Here is an 18,650-nt window from a genome sequence, read left to right on the forward strand (position 1 = left end):
CTATTGCACCGAGAAAGGGAACATGAAAACTGATCTATAAGTCACTCCATATCGGACTCGGAGTCACTGTCGCTGGGTACGGCACTACGCGCAGCAGCATGGATTGAAGCTATGTCCACAGTTAGGTTCGACTGCACATACACAAGCTTTCGAACGCGTTCCCCTGAAAGCCTGTTGCGAATCCTTGCATGGACGTTTGCGAAACGTGACCAGTTTGTTCGCAGCTGGCGGATGACTGTGGTATCTGCAGCAGTTGGCAAGCCAGACGAGTTAGCGACTGGTTGGGGTCAAAGCCTTGCCACGAGGTAGATGGGGTCACGTGCTTCGCTGAAGACCACTGTTCTGTACTGTGCTACGTTGGAAATCAAGAAGCTAGGCTTGTATTTGGCTAAAACCGCTTATATGCACAGCAGCCTATGTTATTTATGCCGTGTGTGTAGCGCTGTAGAATTTGCAGCCGTTTTGTTCTACTTCAGCCGTGAGTTCAAGTATTAGTGTGTTTTTAAGTCAAGCCTGGATCTTATATGCGACCTGGCCTTCAACCCGCGTACTCGTAGCACGAACGTTTTAAAAAGTACGACCTGGCACCGGTGATGACGACTGCCCTCCAATCGTTCAACGATGCACGCTGTAATTGTTTTCAAAGCAAAAACAAAAACCTAAACTAGAAGCAAGCAATCGTAAAACCTTGAAATTGCATTGTGAAATTTTCAATGTTTTTTTCCATTTTCCCTCGTCTGAAAAAAACGAAAGAAACCGTTTTTTTTTCCAAAATTGCAGTGTTTTTTTCAGGCCTTCACATCTCTAATCCCGACGCTTCAGCGCAGCGTGCCAGCACCTGGCGCCATCTGGCGGCCTCAGGGCGATCTGCGCACTCTCAATGGTGCCCCGCAGAAGTAGATCACGGCAGCGGATCATAGATCGCGCTATGTTAAAACTCTCCAATATCTCTCATGGTGCAGCCACCAGTCGAAGTCCGCGCCGTTGATGAAGCGAACTGCTTTGGGAGCTTTTCCAAGCTTCGGGACTAGTGCCCAGTATACTGAAGTGGCCAACGCTGCTTTTTCTCGCCCCTGTTAGCGTGACGCAAACAGGCACTGCATGGTCCCTAGTGTCATGGATGTGTCAAGCGTCGCATTATGGAGAGTGCACGTCTTTTTAAGTGTAGGTGTCAGCTCGTGAAAGCTACGCTCGTTAAAAGCACCGACACCGGGCCGACATAAAGGAGCACATTCGCTCGGTGCATTTGTGCTCCCTTTTCGGTATCATCATCATCAGCCTGGCTACGCCCACTGCAGGAAGTCCATGCGTTGTGCGATGTCAGTGCACGTTCAGGAACCCCACGTGATGTAAATCATAACCCGGAGCCCTCCGAGCTTCGGCACATTAAACCCCACTTACCATACCATACCATACCATACCATACCATACCATACCATACCATACCATACCATACCATACAACACCATACCATACCATGCCATACCATACCATACCGTATTATGCACTACACCATATCGTAAAACATGAAAAACATAACACAACATAAACTAACATTAACATAACATAGCATTCATTTTTCATAATCAACGAAACCACGTAATGAAAGCTTTGCTCTGGGGTGAATACTGCAATTGATTGCTTCATTTTTCTTGGGGCCCAACAAGATATAGCAATCTACATAGTGCACGGTAATAAAAGATGAGACTTCAGGCTTATGAGTAATGTTTTCGGAACTGTTCCTTGGCCTTTTGAGGCATAATCATTAATCAGGGGTGATAAAAGGCATAGCAAGCTTTCTTGTTGGGCTTTTAAATGCCATTTAAATGTGTTAAAAGTGTAGAAAACTGAGCTTCGTCTACGTTGTGTGTGTTCCTTTCTGTGTCTGCGTTTTGTTATTTCGGCTGTTCCCACCAAGGAGCCATTTAAATGCGCGACGACCCACCGTGTTAGACACATGACACTCGGGAACACGTGCCTAAAAATGTTTACCTTTCACTTGAAGGCCTGACGGTCTTTTCCCACAGCCGGATTTAAAGTCCCACCACATTCGTGACACAGGAACTCCATATGAAATCTAGTGAAGCAGCGCAACGGCACAAGGCCAAGGGAAGAAAAGGAGAAACACAGCGCTGACAAACACATCAGCGCTGTGTTTGTCCTTTTCTTCCCTTGGCCTTGTGCCGTTGCGTTGCTTCACTAGACATGTCAGACCAACTCGCCCACCAGTTCATGTTGTCCATATGAAAATTTACTCCCCCGCGGAGCACATTTCGCCTTTATTAGGAAGTGCGTTGGAGGACGAATCGTTTACTGCCATGTAGGCTTGCGTTTTGTGTATACCAACCGCGTATCGGAGGAAATCTACAGAGCACCGCTAAACAATGTATATCATCACGCGGTGGTCGGGTTGAGGCGCTTCTTGCAGCACTTGCAGCGGAAGTAGCAGAGGTCGAAGAAGTTGCAACCCTCGTCCACCCGCCAGTCGGAGTCCTGCGAGGAGAGGGCACGCAGTCACCCTGGGTACCCTTTCATACGATAAATCGGATGAGCTGCGTCGTCGGTGGCGAAAAAGGGAAATACCGAACGTTTATACTTGTGGTTTGTTTGTTTGTTTTATGGGGTTTGGTTTGGTTTTATGGTTTGGTTTTATGGGGTTTAACGTCCCAAAGCGACTAAGGCTATGAGAGACGCCGTAGTGGAGGGCTCCGGAAATTTCGACCACCTGGGGTTCTTCTTTTATGGGGTTTAACGTCTCAAAGTAACTAAGGCTATGATAGACGCCGTAGTGAAGGGCTCCGGAAATTTCGACCACCTGGGGTGGTGATGCGAATTTCAGCGATGCGAAATGATGAGTGTTTAGAAACTTTATGCTGGGTTATGGGGCTCTAGGGATGTATACGGTATACTACAGGGCTGCGGCCGTTTGCGGCTGTGTAGGTTCTTGATGTAGGCGCATAAAGTGTGTGTGTGTGTGTGTGTGTGTGTGTGTGTTTGTGTGTGTGTGTGTGTGTGTGTGTGTGTGTGTGTGTGTGTGTGTGTGTGTGTGTGTGTGTGTGTGTGTGTGTGTGTGTGTGTGTGTGTGCGTGCGTGTGCGTGCGTGCGTGTGCGTGTGGGGGGGGGTCGCATGCGCGGACGACATCGACGGCGACGACACGACCTGGGGAAGAAAGGAGGGGGACGGAGATTTGGGAAAATTGACAACGTTTATGCTTATATCGCTCGGTTCCGTGATTTACGCAAGAAGCCTAAACGTTAGCAGTTGTTATTGCGGCACACTATACAGAAAAATAGACTGTTGCGGAGGAGCCAGGAGGCCACGGCGAAAGCTCACGGTACCGCGCAGATATAAGGGCGCCGATGGACAGGGCGCGTGCTTGTAAGCATTGATATGAAGGGGCGTACATCACCTCCACCTCGGTGTCGGTGTCCTCCCAGATGTTGCAGTATGCCTGCTGCAGGAAGGTGACGTCGGTGATGTAGCCCTCGCTGTGCGACCGCTTCACCACGGGAGGCTTGAGCAGGCTGAAGGAGACGCGCAGCTTGGTGCGGATCACGTACTCCTTGCGCAGGATGAACGGGAGGTACACCTGGGGCGGACATAACAATGTACACCGAGGGCATTATAACCTGCCACTGGATGATACAAGGATCCCCGTTGTAGATCCTTGTTCAAATGGTTCCAGTTGCCTTCTCTTACTAAAGGGCGCTTGGGGGACCGTCCTGGCGCCATACTGTTTCAGAACGCCAGGAAAACGGTGAATCGGGATAGCAAGTAGGCTGGCTAACTAAATGATAGCTAGCCTCCGCTACATGATGCTCGGCAAGCGCGCGCAGCGGAAAGAGTGCAGTCGTCTGGCAACTTTGGCGAGGAAGGCGACCAGCAACCCTGGGGAGGAAGATGAGGCAGACAGAGGCAAGATGTATACTCAGGACTGCATGCACGTATGCAATCATCCGCAACTTAACCTTGTTAATAAACATTTCCAAAGAGTAAAATGCATCCATGCCGTTGATTCGGGCCCGAACAGAAATTTCACGTACATAAATTATAATGGTTCACTTTCGGACTGTTCTTTGTGCAGTTGTGGCTTTGTACCAGAGCAGTAGTAACAGCCGTGTCATTTTTCAGTTTCGAGAACGCTGTCAGCCGCGGCGCAGTGGCGCAACGAATTTTGTCCATCTGGCATGACAATCGAAAACCGCGCGCTTGTGGATGCGCGCAGCAACGCCCACCAGTGCTAGTCACTCCGTGACATACGTGTCACGTGACCTTCTTTGTCTAGTCTTGACTGAAGTCAGCGTGGTGCTCGCCACTGCTGCCAACGATCTGCGAAAACCGCAGTGCGGTGACTGTGTTGGAGTAGCCGTGGGTGCAGTAAGCGGTCATGGGGTGCGGCGTGCGCGGACGACACCGACAACGACGGCCGCTCGAAGAACGTTCGACAATACAGCTGTCGCTGAGAAACAGCACGGCCAAACAGCACAGGGAGGGCAGAGTACTGAGGCAAAACAGCACAGCGCAGAACATCTCCACGTTGCGGGACGCATGCGAGAGTCATATGTGTCTGCTGAATACACGTTGCTGTATTCAGCGGGCACTGATGACTCTCGCAGAGCTTGTAGTAATCGTGACTGCACGACAGAGTAGTGATGGCGGGCACCGGCGGCTCTTACCGTGTCGTCGGTCTGCAGTATGAGGCGGTTTCGCAGGAACTCTGGCGCTGCGGCCTCTTGGCGCAGGTCGGGCAGGGACCGTGTGCGTGTCAGCCGGAACTTGCGCTGGTCCATCACGGGCGCCTGGCTGGACGAGGCCACGGGGGGCTCCAGCTAAACAAATAGGGGTAATGAGGATATACGTATGTGCAGTGTACAGGCAGCGTATATATTCGCTGTCGTGAAAACCGATTGAAATAGATTTTTCTCGAATTATTTAAGAACGTATACGCATTAGAAGTATAGTATAGTACACTTAAAACACAATTACGCGTATATGGGAGTGAAAAAGGGAATAAGCAGCACATAAGCGCACTCCCTTAAAAGGGGGTGCGCTAAAGGACAGCTTACTCCCCTTGTATTCCTTTCTGTTTAGAGTGCAGTATATTTGCTGAATGCCGTTCTAGGCATAACTTTGCTAAAGGTGATGACGATGGTGATGAAACAGTGTTGTGGACACCACACCAGGAATCCCGTTCCGACGTCCGGCGGCAGCGAGAAGGGGCACTCGGTCATCTCCGACGGACTGGGCCTGGGCTGAGGCGACGCGGCCATGTCGTGGCGCGGGGTGGGCACGGGCGACGAGGTGAGGTCCAGGCTGCCCGCCAGGCGGCGCAGGTCGGCCTGCGGGGAGCGCCTGCCTGCCAGCCTGGTCGGGGTGCCCGGGCTGCTGTTGGCCGTCGGGGAGCGGCGCGGGTGGCGCCCGACGCCTGGTGACGGGCGGCCATCTTTGTTCTGCGCGTAGCGACGAGACCAGCGTGGATGACCAAGGGTTCACCCTAATTGAAGTTCCTCAAAGCGGGTATTTTGTGTGTTCACGCTCACAAAATACCGCTCCTTTCAAAATCTCTCGTGGAATTATGGTTTGGTCAAGTGTTTAGGGCAATCCCCCAAGGTTGAGTAGATTTGTCGTACGTGCTCCAGTGTACAATAAAGAAAGACTTACCCCTGACGCCGTATGGGATACGATTCCTGGACGTTGAGCCGAATCTTTATAAATATGATGTAATTTTCCTTCTTCGCCTGCGCAGTATTTGGCAAAGCAGGATGGCTGTACGACACTGCGATGAAGATGCGCGGTCTGTTCCGAGATTACTTCAAAGAAAACGTATTTAAGCTACGTGAAGTGTACAAGGAGCTATGTTTTGGAGATGAAGTTATTGAGTTGATGGGAGAGTTGTGTTCCCTGAAACAGTTTTGATTTTCTCACGCGAGTGAAACACATGTCCGCTCTTGATGTTTGAGAGTGCAGCGCAGAACATATGTTTGTGATCTGTTGTAATCTGTCAAACAGGCAATAAAGACAAAAAGTCCCGGTTAGCTCAGTTGGTAGAGCGGCTACTCCGGTGAAGCGGTGGTGCCCGGGTTCGAACCCCGGACTATGACGATTTTTTCTTTAACTACGAAGTTTATGAGAAAGCTTTATAGCTTGCCTTTGTAGCCGTATATGGCTGCGCTTGGGTGGATGCCAATGAGTAATTACTCCCTTAGGAATTAGGATTTGTTGGGTAATGTTTATGTACCTGTTTTAGCACGGACACTTCGAAAATCCGGTCGCTTCAAGTTCAGGGTCCCTTTAGCATTCCTCAGGAGCTATCCACAATAAAATAAGTCTATTGACGTTTGGATGCTTTGTTACCCGGCGCAATCGCACATAGAGATCGCTTGCCCGCCGTAAAAGTCAGCTTTCCCTCTGCTGAAGCAGCATATAGAATTTACAAGGCGACTTCTGAAGTGTATTTGTAGCTTGCTTCTTTTTTCTTTGGGTTTGAAACCTACAATTCCTTCATTTTCTTGCGCGTTTCTTGTTTTGGAGTGCATAGTTTCTATTTCAAGTAATGTTCTAGATCTTCCACTAAAGAAAGTAAATTTGCTACATTTTGTTTTCTATAAAATATAACTCCTAACCACACCTGCTTGGTCCTGGAAATGCCATACAGAATATGCTTACTAGACGTCAAATATTTACGAGGCATATAGTAGTCGCGAAAAAGGCGAATCTTGTGCATTATACAGTAAGCAAGAGTAGCCTGCAAATTAGGGCGGGACATTTGCAGAATGCTTGCCCTTTTCAGGCTGTGTGCTGAGTCAGTATACGGAAATAGCTTTCTTTCGAGCGACTCGTGTGTTCCGTAAACTTCTGACGCCGGGTGTGCCAGTAAATTTGTACAGAAACCTGCACTGCGCAGGCGGTACGAAGACTGCCTGCATCCCTCGTCCCATGTAACGCTAGGCCTTATGTCTCCCAAACGTGGCGATCGCTTGGGCAGAGCACATACAGTATGTGCCATAATTAGAGGGAGCACGAGTAATAGTTAACAGGAGGCTCCTCCTCTCGAGCTTTCTGCGCCTGCGCCAGCTTCAGCGGCCGTGCGACGCTGGCCGGAGCGCCGGGCCGCGCGTTGCCGTGTTCCCTTTAAGTACGACACACGCTGTACGCTCTAACTTCCGCGAGGTACGCGATGGCAGGGGTCGACGACCAGTAGGCTGTACGTTGGGGCATCACTATCGCCATGGAAGCCTTCATTGTAGGTTAATGTAGGCAATATAAAAGGCCGGAGGTCTTAGTTGGGAAGTCTTAGTATAATTGGGCATCCCAATTATACAGCCACCGTTTGATAATGCGATATAAGACATGACTGAAATTCAATAATATGGCATATCTATCGCTGTTTAATCTGAAACGGCCTCCTGACGTGCAATATTCTCTTCGGAACCAGGAATCATGGTTGGTTCCGTTTTATAGGACGAGTCAGGGGTGGAACAGCACTGAAAATCGTATAAGCAGGCTTCTAAATGAGTTAATCTCAAAAGATGTAAATGTATACAACATGAAACCGGCCGAACTTAAGGCGTATCTGCTAAATTTTGAATAAATGTGTCTGCAACCGATCACTCCTCAAGGTCAAAACAACTAAATCTTTGTAGCAGTTCTTTTGTGTACCTAATTTCGTTTTGATTGTAGTAATTATGTCACGTTGTTTCAGTCCTTAGCGATGCTTTTTGTTGCACTGTACGCCAGCAATTTGTAAGGGCGCAGGGGCCCTGTCAAGCTGTCTTCTGACAAGCTTTTTTGTCCCTGCGTCCTGCATATCTTTGTATGGAGTGCAAAAAATAAACCTTTGATTTGATTTGATTTGATTTGAAATCATAGAAGCATATATTGCAGAAGCCAGCGAAACTGTCTGATAGGTTGCCGGAGACTCAGAAAAACTTGGGGAGGGTTAGCCTACTTGTTGGGAGCTATCACGCCTGTACACGCTCAAGGGGAAGTCGAGAGTGTTTGATGGAGACGTTCGCACGCCACGACTTGAGTTAAGTGCTGCAGATGCCAAAACTGCGCCACTCACCGTGTTCTCCCCCCGGAACGGGCTCCTCCGCTGGCGGAGCTGCTCGATGGCCTGCAGTTCCTCGACGCCCTGGTGTCTGGCGAGACCGGGCGGCGCTTTGGTGGACTCCCTGTACGGTGACACCAGACGGCTGAGCCACTAGCACAGTCAATGGGCATAGATCGGAGGCGTCGCTCTTTTGAGCTCTTTTAACGCGATAACGTGAAAGGCCGCGTGAGAACCCGGTGCCTGCGTTGTAGGTGTCGACGTTGCGAGTCATGGAAATACTCTAAAGGAAAGATTTTGCTGCACAGCGGAAGAATGATCATTTCCTTCCTTATTTCGATAACACTGCCTTACAGTATTCCAGTGTTCAAAATTTTTGGTTGGTTTGGTTGGTTTATTGGGGTTTAAACCTTTCAGGCGCTTTGTACACAATTGTGTAAGCGGCAAACTTACAGCTTTTTCTGAGAAACTGGAGCACTTAACAATTATCTCATTATTTCAGTCACATTGAGCACCCTTCTTGCTGCAAATAAGTTGCTTTTTGTATCATGTAGCGAATGCAGTGAATAATATTTCACATAAGAGTGAGCTGCGTAGCACTTTGTCCGCCGTTTTTGTGCAGACAGATTTTGCCGGGAGTGAAAACATCGATTGTTTTTGCTCAATTTCGAGCGTAATGTTAATCTTCGAAGCACAAAGCGATTCCATGATCCCTTGGATGTTTACCTGACACATGAGGACATTTCGATGTTATTATTTCTAATAAATCTGACACTTTGAACGGAATTCACATCGTTGTAAAAGCTTACTTGCTGGTCTTTCACGTTCGAAAACGAACAAATTCCCATTATTGAGTCCTGAATATACTACGTAGGTGAAAAAAATAATTCATTTCGGTAAAAACAAAAAATGGCGCCTGAAAGGGTTAACGTCCCAAAGCAGGCTATGAGGGACGCCGTAGTGAAGAGCTCCGGAAATTTCGACCACCTGGGGTTCTTTAACGTGCTCTGACATCGCACAGCACACAGGCCTCTAGAATTTCGCCTTCATCGCAAGTCAGCCGCCGCGGCCGGGATCGAACCCGCGTCTTTCGGGTCAGCAGCCGAGCGCCGTAACCACTGCGCGGGGCTCAAAATTTTTGTCCCAGGAATGTTGGCCATGGATATAGTACTCCATCAGTTCGCAGTGGAATGCAGTTACGAGCGCGGGGCGATGGCTTCCAGATTTGTCAAGTTGGCTCGTTACAGCGTGACACGTGGAAGCCCTCGCCTCGCGCCCGTAGCTTTCACTGCACTGCGAACAATCTGTGAGGTATAGAGTACAGTGTCACAGGTTTCAACCACCAGACGGCGAAGAATTCAAGACATCCCGGTAAGCAGCTCAGTCATCAGTATACGCACGCCTCTTCTCACCCGTGTATATCTACTTGATCGGGTGTGCGGACCACGGCCAACGGCTGGCCGACCTCGGCGGACTGCAGCCCCGGCATGTCGACGGCGCCTGCTGACTGGGGGCTCGCCGGGCCGGGTGAAGTGGAGTCGCAGCCTGACGTAATGGCGTGCGCTGAGGGCGATCGGTGCGGTTTGCGGCCCTTGCGCTTACGCTTGTGCCGAGGCGTCGTCGAGGTCGCCGACACCTCCGTAGGGGTTTCAGGCGACCGCGGCTGCGCGTCCAGCGATGGCTTGCGCGGCGACAGCCCTTCGGATGGCCTGTGAACACGCGCGGTTCTCTTTCGCCCTTCGGTCGTGACGTTTTTACACACGCACAGAAAAAGGAAAGGAAACTAGACAGGAGGCACTGCAAGAAACTCTGGATAATGTTATCTGAATACTATATGCACTTTTTTTCTTCCGTAGCAATTGGATTGCAAAGCAATGCAGAGGGGGCAAACCCTACCCCTCCCCCCTCCCCTTACGTGGCACGAGGCAACCCTTAGGGGGCTGCCCTTAAAGGGCAAAGGACAGCCCTTGGAGGGCAATCCGCTTTAAAGCGTCGGTATTATTCGGCGCTGGTCAGCAGCAGCAGAGCTCCATGGCCAGGTGGGTCTCCCAGTATGACTCCTGCGCGGTTGGGGATGGAAGGTGTGGGAAGGTAGGGCATATGAGGAGGATGTGAATAAAGTCTCCCGGTTTCCCGTGGAGCATACAGGAAAAGAGGAACTGATCAGGGTAGCGGGCATACTGCTCTGAGACGGAACAAGATGACGGCAGCAAGACAACCACACAAGAAATGGACGTTTGTCTTAACGTTGTCCGCCTGAAGTGTTCGCCTTCGTCCGTATCTTCAGCCCTTGAAATATTCCTCACGAAAGGTTAACACTCTCAGAGCGATTAACTCTGTGTAACGAGAAATTCAGCTACACCTGCTTGAGGCGGTGAACTATAATTAAACGTATATTCGTTATTTGCCTTCTCTGGAAGAGTGTCCGTGATGTCACTGTTTCCAGACACCTCAACGTGGCGAGCGTTGCCCTGGCGCGTTACGGCAGTGACGTCATGCGCGACGTAACTGCGTGCTGACTAATCAGCATTGCCACGGCCGCTTGATGCGCTTTGTATCTAGCGGCCGTGGCATGGCATGGTGTTATGCCACCGACGACACCGCGGAACCGGAAAATGTGCTCTTAACAGCTGTCGCTGCAATAAAGAAAAAACAGACGATCAGCGCAAATCATGCGGCACAGTGTTCCACCATGACGGCGGCGGGTGGGGTGATCTAGCCTATCAATCACCGTGTGCCATGGCATGCCCTCTCGCCACTGCCCCACCCCCCCGTCTCCTCCTACCGACTCACCTTCTGTTCGTTTTCCCCTGACTCTCCCTCCTATCTCCTTCCCTCTTCCCAGTCCTTTCCAACTCTCCACGTTGTCTCTTCTCCCCCGAGGCTTCACATGCCGGACGCGAACACCGGAGACATTTTCCGCTAATGGTGGTTAATCAATGACCACTTAATCACGACTTAACATTGATTAAGCAGCGACGCCATCTATCGGGTGCATCACGAAGGCTCGACTCTATGGGGAACTAGTCTTAAGGTGTCTAGAGCGCTCTGGTATTATACTCTGGGTTCTCGCCTTGGCGGGGACACGTCTCAGTCGCGGTTAACAAAGCGTAGCCTCCGATTCGCAACGTTCAGCGCATACCTTCGCACGTCGCCTTCGTCGTCGGTGTCCTCGATGTTGTGCCGTCCGCGCGGCGGCTTGTGCACCCCGGCAAAGTTCGTTTGGCCGCCCAGAAGGAGCTCGGGCGACGACGACAGCGGCGTCGGCTGCTGGGGCGACGAGGAGCTCTTGCGGTGACCGTCGTGGTCCATTTCCAGAGGAGGCCCGACAGTGACGACGGTGACCGGCGACACTCGACACTTCTTCATCGTCTCAGCCTCCGTGGGGGGCATGTGCTGGCACGTGGCACGGGCCGTGAGGCACAGTTAAAGAAGAAGAAGCTCGTTTGAGTTGAGGTTTTTTGTAATCCCCCGCCGTGGGTATGTGCCATTCAGCCCGAGGACATCATCATCATCATCATCAGCTGATCGGGGAATCAGCCTTGCAATCATTCAGCTGGAAATTGCGCGACACTTAGATATTAATTAAGCTCGACAGTTTGACGCACAGATTCACCCATTGTGGTCATTAATTCCTCATGTCATCTTTTGTGCCTGAAATTTTTTATTTTAATTAACATCGAAGTTTTGCTACAGTGGAACTAAAATTAATCAAGGGTAAGCGTGAGTAAGGCCGTCATGATTCTACAAGTGCCTGCCAGTGATAATTACTGTGGACTGCAATGACAAATGTAGAATTCGTTACCACTGTGGGGATGATGAACTCTACCAGTCATACTGGTCACAATCGCAGCAGCGCTCGAGTAAAAACTACGGCGTAATATAGACAGGGGGTCCGACGGCGCCCTCCAAAGCGGTTAGTTCATGTTTGCCACCACAGAGTCAACCAAGTGACCGCAGCGAGTAATGTCCCTGCCAATGAGACGGGGACGCTCGATCGGTCTCTGGCGCATGCAATGTTAAGGAGGTGTCGAAGTGGCAGCATTCGCCGTCGGGGCAAAAAAAAAAAAAACTAAAGCAATTTGGATTTATCGCATAGAAGTCTCCATGTTGCATGAACATGGATTTTAAAAATTGCTAACAGTCTTAGGTGAAACAGCGAGCTGTATCTGTATGCACGCGTTCATCTTTCTTTGAGCCCTTCAACAAGGAAGTAAAAGACCAACGCAGAACAAAACAGCTGGATTAATGGAAGACGCGTACAGCTCCATGCAGGAAGGAATCTTAATTTTCCTGCCTTTAAGCGCGACGCTGACAACCTGAAGGGTCCCCTTATTGATTGGAGACGTCATGGCTTGCGCTCTTCTGGGATCATTAGGACGCGAGAAGTTTTATGCTGCCTAGACTGAGTTGTTTTTCTGTGAAATTCTAAGCAAGCCTTCGATTGAAAAAAAGTAACAATTTCTTCACGCGCATGTCATTGGCGAAATTAACTGTGGACGACAGGGTGCAAAAGAAAGCAAAAACATAATGTGTCTTCAGTGCTCGGAATATGTATTATGCGGTCCCATTTCTTGCAGTGCAACTCTGAAATTTATCAGTCAACCCAACGATCCCTCCTTCTGAGAGCTAGCGGGCTCGAAACAGGAACCGAAACCAACTTTTTTTAACTCGTGTAGGCGATGACGTCAGCTTATGTTTGGTAAACGAAAACAAAACAGCTGCTACTGGTGAATGCGGCAGTTGATTCTTCTATTCTGGTCGCATTTTTTTTCGCACTTACCGCGAGTTCCACGCCTGACTGCGCTGCTCGACGGTGCCGAACGCAAACACGTTTGCCACTTGCGTCATGTGCCTCAGTTGACGTGCTGCTCGCAGCGAGTGCGCTGAGCGCCGACGACGATGAGAGGCGTACGCTAGTTCCGCTCGTGCGGGGGGCCGGCAGGGTCCCCAAAAAACGGTCCACTTCGAACGGTCCGACCTGCCGTTGTCGGATGAAGAACTAAGGCGCTGCTCCTTCTATGATTCATGCTGATCCACTTGGTAATCCGGAGCAGCAGCGACCAGAACCGCAGAATATGTCGTGCTTCAAGCAAGCGCTTGCAGTCCTGGTGTTCTTCATCTTCGTGTCACTGTACGTGGCGAGCATCGACGACTCGGTTCATCCGGAGCAACTCTGGCCCGAGCAGTCTGACGATGCTTCCGCCAACATCGTGCCCAACGACGAGCACCGCCACCTGATGTACTTCGTTCAGGTCGGTTGTCGCAGGCTGATCGAGCGCTGGCGCCGGCCCAAAAGCTGCCCATTGATAACGTATTATTAACTCTCGTAGAACTGCACGTTGGCTTCCTGTCAGCAACCAGAGTGTTGGTCTCGCTTTCCATGCATGTGCTGAATGTATTATCTGTGCGCAGTGACGGCACACTTTTGTAGTATTGTGTAACCACATTGGTTTAGCTAACTGGCATCTCCGAAAGAATACTGACAGTGAGCACACAACTCCTTGTTCTTTTGAGGATATCTTTAGATGACACTGGCGACGCCAGTTGTCCATGTCAGCACTTCTGCTGCCGTAGTTCTTCTTTATAATGCTCACGAAACCGCCTGGAACTGGCAGATGTTGCTTTCGATCTGAAAGCATAATAAATCTAGCTCATACAGGGAAAATTTTGTACTGAATGTATGTTTCGTGAGTAGGTAGTACATTATTAACACTGACTGAGATTCAAGGCCTTATGCCAAATTCCCTGAATGCTCACAGAATGAATTTGCATATGCTCCTGCGTTTACAGGTCAGTGACACACACCTGAGTGCTTCAGTACAAGAGCGCGCAGCACATTTCAAGGAGTTCATTTCCGAAACCATCATGAAAATCATCAAGCCACCCGTCATTGTAATGACAGGTTAGTCTCCTCATCTAAGATGGCCGGGTTGTTAATGGTTAACAATGGCTAATTTTATGCCTTTCTGTCAGCTGTTAAGATCTCGCAAATTGAATTCAGCTTGCGCACTAACTACAGGGGTTCTCTCCACAGGTGACATTGCAGACTCCCTTGGCACTCGATTCTTGGACTCCGGACAGATGCGTGAGGAATGGCAGCAGTACTGGAGAGCCATCTACGAAACTGGCGTCACGCGGAAGCATATCTGGCTGGACATTCGGGGGAATCACGGTATGCGGTACAGTGATCTAGTGAGTTCCCAAGTGGGCCAGATGAGTTAGGGGGTGTGGCTTGCTTTTTTTGTGCAGCGCACATATTACGACTTGATTGTGTTACTCGTGCACCATTTTCTCGGAAGCATTTGGCTCTGTATGCCATTTGACAGTGCTAAAAGGCCATAGATGTGCATGACGTGCACAAATTGATCCTACATAATGTTAACAGTGTATACGTACTGGCCTCTGCTCATTTGGCCTGCTGGTAGTATTATGAGCATATAACTAGCATACAGGGACATCAAATGAGAAAAAGACACAACAGATGCTAGCGTTTTCGTATCTTTGTGCCCGGGTAGGGCATGTAATGCCTATATATATATATATATATATATATATATATATATATATATATATATATATATATATATATTATATATAATAGCAGCCTTTCTGTGTGGTTCGATTAAATTAACTAATTTAATCATGATGTGTGTTGGTGCTTGGAGTGCTAGTTCTGAACATGTCTGCTTTTTCAGTCGTCTGCTAATGCTGATATACAGTGTGATTTTGCGGTTTGCTCACGCGCACCTTTTCTTTCAGATAATCTGAATCTCGCTTCTGTGGAGCATGAGCACAATTTCTACAGGTGAGATGCAATTACCCACTTTATGGTAGCAAATACGCCGAAGCTTCAGCATGCAAATAGTCGAGTGTGTATCAGTGATTGATGCACTGCAACACTACTGCATGGCACTACGTTGTGTGAAAAGGGCTGTTGCCGCTTGTTCGTTTTGTGAAATGGAAGTCATATTGAAATGGAGGTATTGCTGGCCCATAGGGTGTACTCCGTACAAGGACGACACCACTTGCATTCGTATTCCTACACCTACCGCGATGGTGGCGATCGCTACACGTTTATTGGAATCGACACCTGCACCGATCCCGGTGTCAAGCGACCATTCAACTTCGTCGGCTCTCTGCCCAAGGTGAGCGAGCTTGTTGCTGTATTGCATAGTCATTGGGATGCAAAGCAGAGACAACACAGGGAACAGACGTGCACCCAGTACGAAGTTTAGGAACCAAGGACAACCTTGATCCCCTTTAACGCATCATAACAGTGATGATAGAGTACGGTGGCATGTGGTGCCATCTATCATAGTGAATAATAATAGCACAAGAATAGAACGTCTTTCTCCCCTGTAATTATTGCAATAGAGCCCGTAAACGCAAGCACAACTTATTTAGTAGCACATGACAACTAACTGGATCACCTGTCATAACATTTCTCAGAGGAGCCAGTACTACAGTTAACACTTTGTACTGACAAGGCTGTACTTTATCAGGATACATTACTGACAAGCTATACTGGCTTAGATGACAAACCTACGACTGGTTATGACTGCACGGCTGGACTAAACTAAGCTGGTAGACTACAACCAATTGTTATAATTGTGCAAATGTGTTAGGAAATGTGTCGGTGGAATATTTTTGGAGCTTGACCTGTTCTGTACAGAACATGCTGTTTGCAAGTCTTTTGATCATATGAGCCAATTTGTTGGTCACTCTGTTCAATTGTAAACTGGGGGGATTGTGATACAGATAGCCTCATGATTAGTAGGGACAAAGAAGCAAACCCACCTTCATCACGCATGACAAATTGTGTGCACTAGACTGCGTGTGACTGATTGCCTCCATCCCGATTGCTGCTCCATCCTGATGCAGTCGAAATCACTGGTCAGAGAAAAACCAAATGAGGAAAAGGGAGTCTGATTTATATTTTGCTCATAGTGTCTTTCTTTTTATGCGAAGCATACTACTTTAGCTACCACTTCAGCCCTTCACCATGGTTGTGCGCCTCCGAATCACGTGATACATGACGTCACACCACGTGACACGATGACATCACGACAGTGGAGAAACGGGGGCCCACCTCGCGCCGTCGCTGTGGTTGTGCGCCTCCAAATCACGTGACACGATGATGCTTCGCATTCTCCAGGTTTAACCAAGTTAAGCCTCAGCCATTTTTTAAACTGAGATGCACCTTTATTGAGGCCCTTACTGGAAATTAAAGAGCATGGCAGTTGGACTATTCGTGATCAATGCAGTTCAGGAGCTGAACAAGTGAACTGAAGAAGAGAGGACAGTGACGGTATTGCTGTTCTCTCTTTTTTTCTGCATTTCCACTGTTCCTGTACTTTTGTGTGGTCCTTCAGGATGGTTTCGTCACTAATAGTGACCGGTATAAAAGCTTCTCCTGCCTAAAATGTGTACTAGTGATGCAGCAGTCAGTACTGAAGCAGTATGAGTTACTTGAAATCACTTTGCTGTAAAAATTAAGGGCATCTGCTTAACATCCCTTTTCTGTTGCATCCACACCTTGTAATCTAATTTTGTGTTCGATTTTTCTGATATGTGTGGTCAGTGTGATTATCTGGAACACTCTATGGTGTTCATGGTGTTCATGGTCTATGGTGTTCATCCATGCAGGGCTTAAAAACTGAATATACAAGAGAGCTTGAAAAAATCAGTAATGAATGACATCATCTGTTGTATCGTCATCTGTGACCCAATTAAAACACTGCCCACATCCCTTCCACATTTCCTAATGATGACCAAGTACAAAGAACAGGCTGTGAAATGCTGTCTTCTTCCTTACTCTGCTGTAGTGCTTTGATGAGGATAAGGAATCTGCTTGCAAATCTTGGAAACTCCCTTTAATTGTGAAACCGTTTGTACGGTCCTCTCATCTCTGTGTTGTCACACTGCTAAATGCCATGGTGAGCATATTAACCCTTTGAGGGTCGAATTATTTTGAAGAAAACTTTCCCAGGTGGTCAAATTACTTTATTGCAGATCTTGAATCTACAAAATGTATATAATTGAGAATAAATAGTAAAAAAAAATTAGGAACAGTACTTTGGTGACAGCATCACACTCACAACTGGAAAATGTTCAATAGAATTTCACGAGCGACGGTGATAAACAAGCTAAGAGCAGCACCAATAAAGATAGAAATCAACTTCCGCCGCCTCTGCAAGAGAGTGCCCAAAAAGAGAAAACATGTTTCGCGCGACTCTGTTGCGATCCCGCGGCGGAATCAAAACCGCGTAGGCGCTTTGCCGCAGAGAGCGAGAATACCTCGCGAGCAACGGTGATAAGCAAGCTAAGAGCAGCGCCAATAAAGATAGAAATCAACTTCGGCAGCCCCTGCAAGATAGTGCTGACAAAAAAAAAACTCAAATTTCGAGCGACTCCGTTGCGATCACGCGGCGAAACCAAAACTACAAAAGGGGTGTTGCCGCAGTCTGTGCCGCCGCGCTAAAGCTAGACATAAGTTCTGCTTATCTCCGTAAGAAGGCAGCACAAAATTCAAACACTTCTTGTAAGTCCTAAGAGGTGGCAGCACCCCCCAGTGAGCACGCATTGTTCTTTTGGCGCAAAATTTCAAACGGAAGATCAAAACTGTACCCGTACGGCAAAGACCTTGTGGGACAGAAAACTACCGCCGCACATATACGGCAAAAACCTTCAAAGGGTTAAGGCTATTTAATTTCAACAAGAATTGGTGCAGCAATTTTACATGCCAGCTTTGTTTGTAGAGTTGCAAAGTGGTGATGGTTTTTAGCAGCAATGTGTGCTTGCTGCATTTCGATGAAGGTGAAATGCAGAAATGCCGCTGTGCTGTGCAGTGTTGGCACACATCGGTCGAAAAGCATTGTGTTGTTGGAATTTTTCTGGAGTCCTCCATTGTGTCGCCTCTCGTAGTCCATGTGAAGCTTTGGCATGTTAAGTCTCGCATGGCATAACATACTTGCCGTGTTTGCAGACTGAGCTGAGCAGCCTGCAGCGGATTAAAGAGGAGACCCAGGGGAGCAACCTGACGATCTGGTTTGGACACCACCCAACTCGCAGCGTGGCCTCCGACGAACTCCACGAACTGCTCAGGTAAGGGAATGTGGGGTGGGAGATGACCCAAAGGGCATAAAGAAGTGCCAACTGCTATCTAAATTTACTGCACTGCACAGTCATGCATAAACCTGCAAAAACTAGCTGAAAAGAAATAGAAGTGCAAAAAAAGCTGGGGGTTGAGGTGGGGGTTGCAGCTAGAGAAAGATAGAAGGAAAAGCCATGAAGCCAAAGCAGACCTTTTTGGCAGGAGCTGTTAGGTTCAGCTACTTCCAAAAGACCTTTTCCTTTTTTGATAACGATGATGACTGATATGCCCACTCAGTTGCATCATTTTTTGTGTGACAGCCTCCTACAGCTCTACACTCACAGTGGTCACTCACATTGCTTCGAGAAGACCACTGGCGACTAGTGGCAAGTGATGACAGGCTTTGCTGATAATTTAATTACAGCGAAGTGTATGCACAGATATGCTTAGTGGATGCTGAAGCTGGGTTAATCGGCATTTGAATAGCTAGCAGTAGTGGTAGC

The 18,650-nt window shown here is 48.6% G+C and overlaps 2 protein-coding genes across 3 annotated transcripts in view; one reads left to right on the plus strand and one right to left on the minus strand.

Annotated features, from left to right (window-relative positions):
- Positions 1 to 2,332: 2,332 nt before the first annotated feature.
- On the minus strand, positions 2,333 to 11,493 carry LOC149330890 (uncharacterized). Its single transcript, XM_089561609.1, has 7 exons — positions 11,194 to 11,493; positions 9,464 to 9,760; positions 8,067 to 8,175; positions 5,182 to 5,451; positions 4,678 to 4,830; positions 3,411 to 3,590; positions 2,333 to 2,493 (listed from the first exon to the last, which is right to left on the minus strand). The coding sequence occupies exons 1-7, from the start codon at positions 11,442 to 11,444 to the stop codon at positions 2,395 to 2,397; spliced, it is 1,359 nt and encodes a 452-aa protein (XP_089417735.1). The 5' UTR covers positions 11,445 to 11,493; the 3' UTR covers positions 2,333 to 2,394.
- A 1,287-nt stretch (positions 11,494 to 12,780) lies between these two features.
- The window catches only part of LOC149330891 (transmembrane protein 62-like), a 37,042-nt gene continuing 31,172 nt past the window's right edge, over positions 12,781 to 18,650 (plus strand). For both annotated transcript variants that reach the window (XM_089561608.1, XM_089561606.1), the window contains exons 1-6: positions 12,781 to 13,306; positions 13,845 to 13,956; positions 14,089 to 14,226; positions 14,814 to 14,859; positions 15,052 to 15,199; positions 18,040 to 18,158. In XM_089561608.1, the coding sequence (XP_089417734.1) occupies positions 13,073 to 13,306; positions 13,845 to 13,956; positions 14,089 to 14,226; positions 14,814 to 14,859; positions 15,052 to 15,199; positions 18,040 to 18,158 (797 nt within the window). In that variant the 5' untranslated portion in view covers positions 12,781 to 13,072. The remainder of the gene's footprint in view (positions 13,307 to 13,844; positions 13,957 to 14,088; positions 14,227 to 14,813; positions 14,860 to 15,051; positions 15,200 to 18,039; positions 18,159 to 18,650) is intronic.

This window comes from Amblyomma mixtum, chromosome 9, assembly GCF_055824585.1.
Source record: "Amblyomma mixtum isolate Tamu chromosome 9, ASM5582458v1, whole genome shotgun sequence".
Taxonomy (NCBI): Eukaryota; Metazoa; Arthropoda; class Arachnida; order Ixodida; family Ixodidae; genus Amblyomma; species Amblyomma mixtum.

What these genes read in the sequence shown, in the direction of transcription:
- LOC149330890 (XM_089561609.1), bottom strand. Translation starts at nt 11,444, where the DNA reads ATGCCCCCCACGGAGGCTGAGACGATGAAGAAGTGTCGAGTGTCGCCG. An exon ending in TACTGCAGACCGACGACACG is followed by an intron (nt 3,591 to 4,677) that starts GTAAGAGCCGCC and finishes TGTCCGCCCCAG; the next exon opens with GTGTACCTCCCGTTCATCCT. An exon ending in ACACCGACACCGAGGTGGAG is followed by an intron (nt 2,494 to 3,410) that starts GTGATGTACGCC and finishes CTCTCCTCGCAG; the next exon opens with GACTCCGACTGGCGGGTGGA.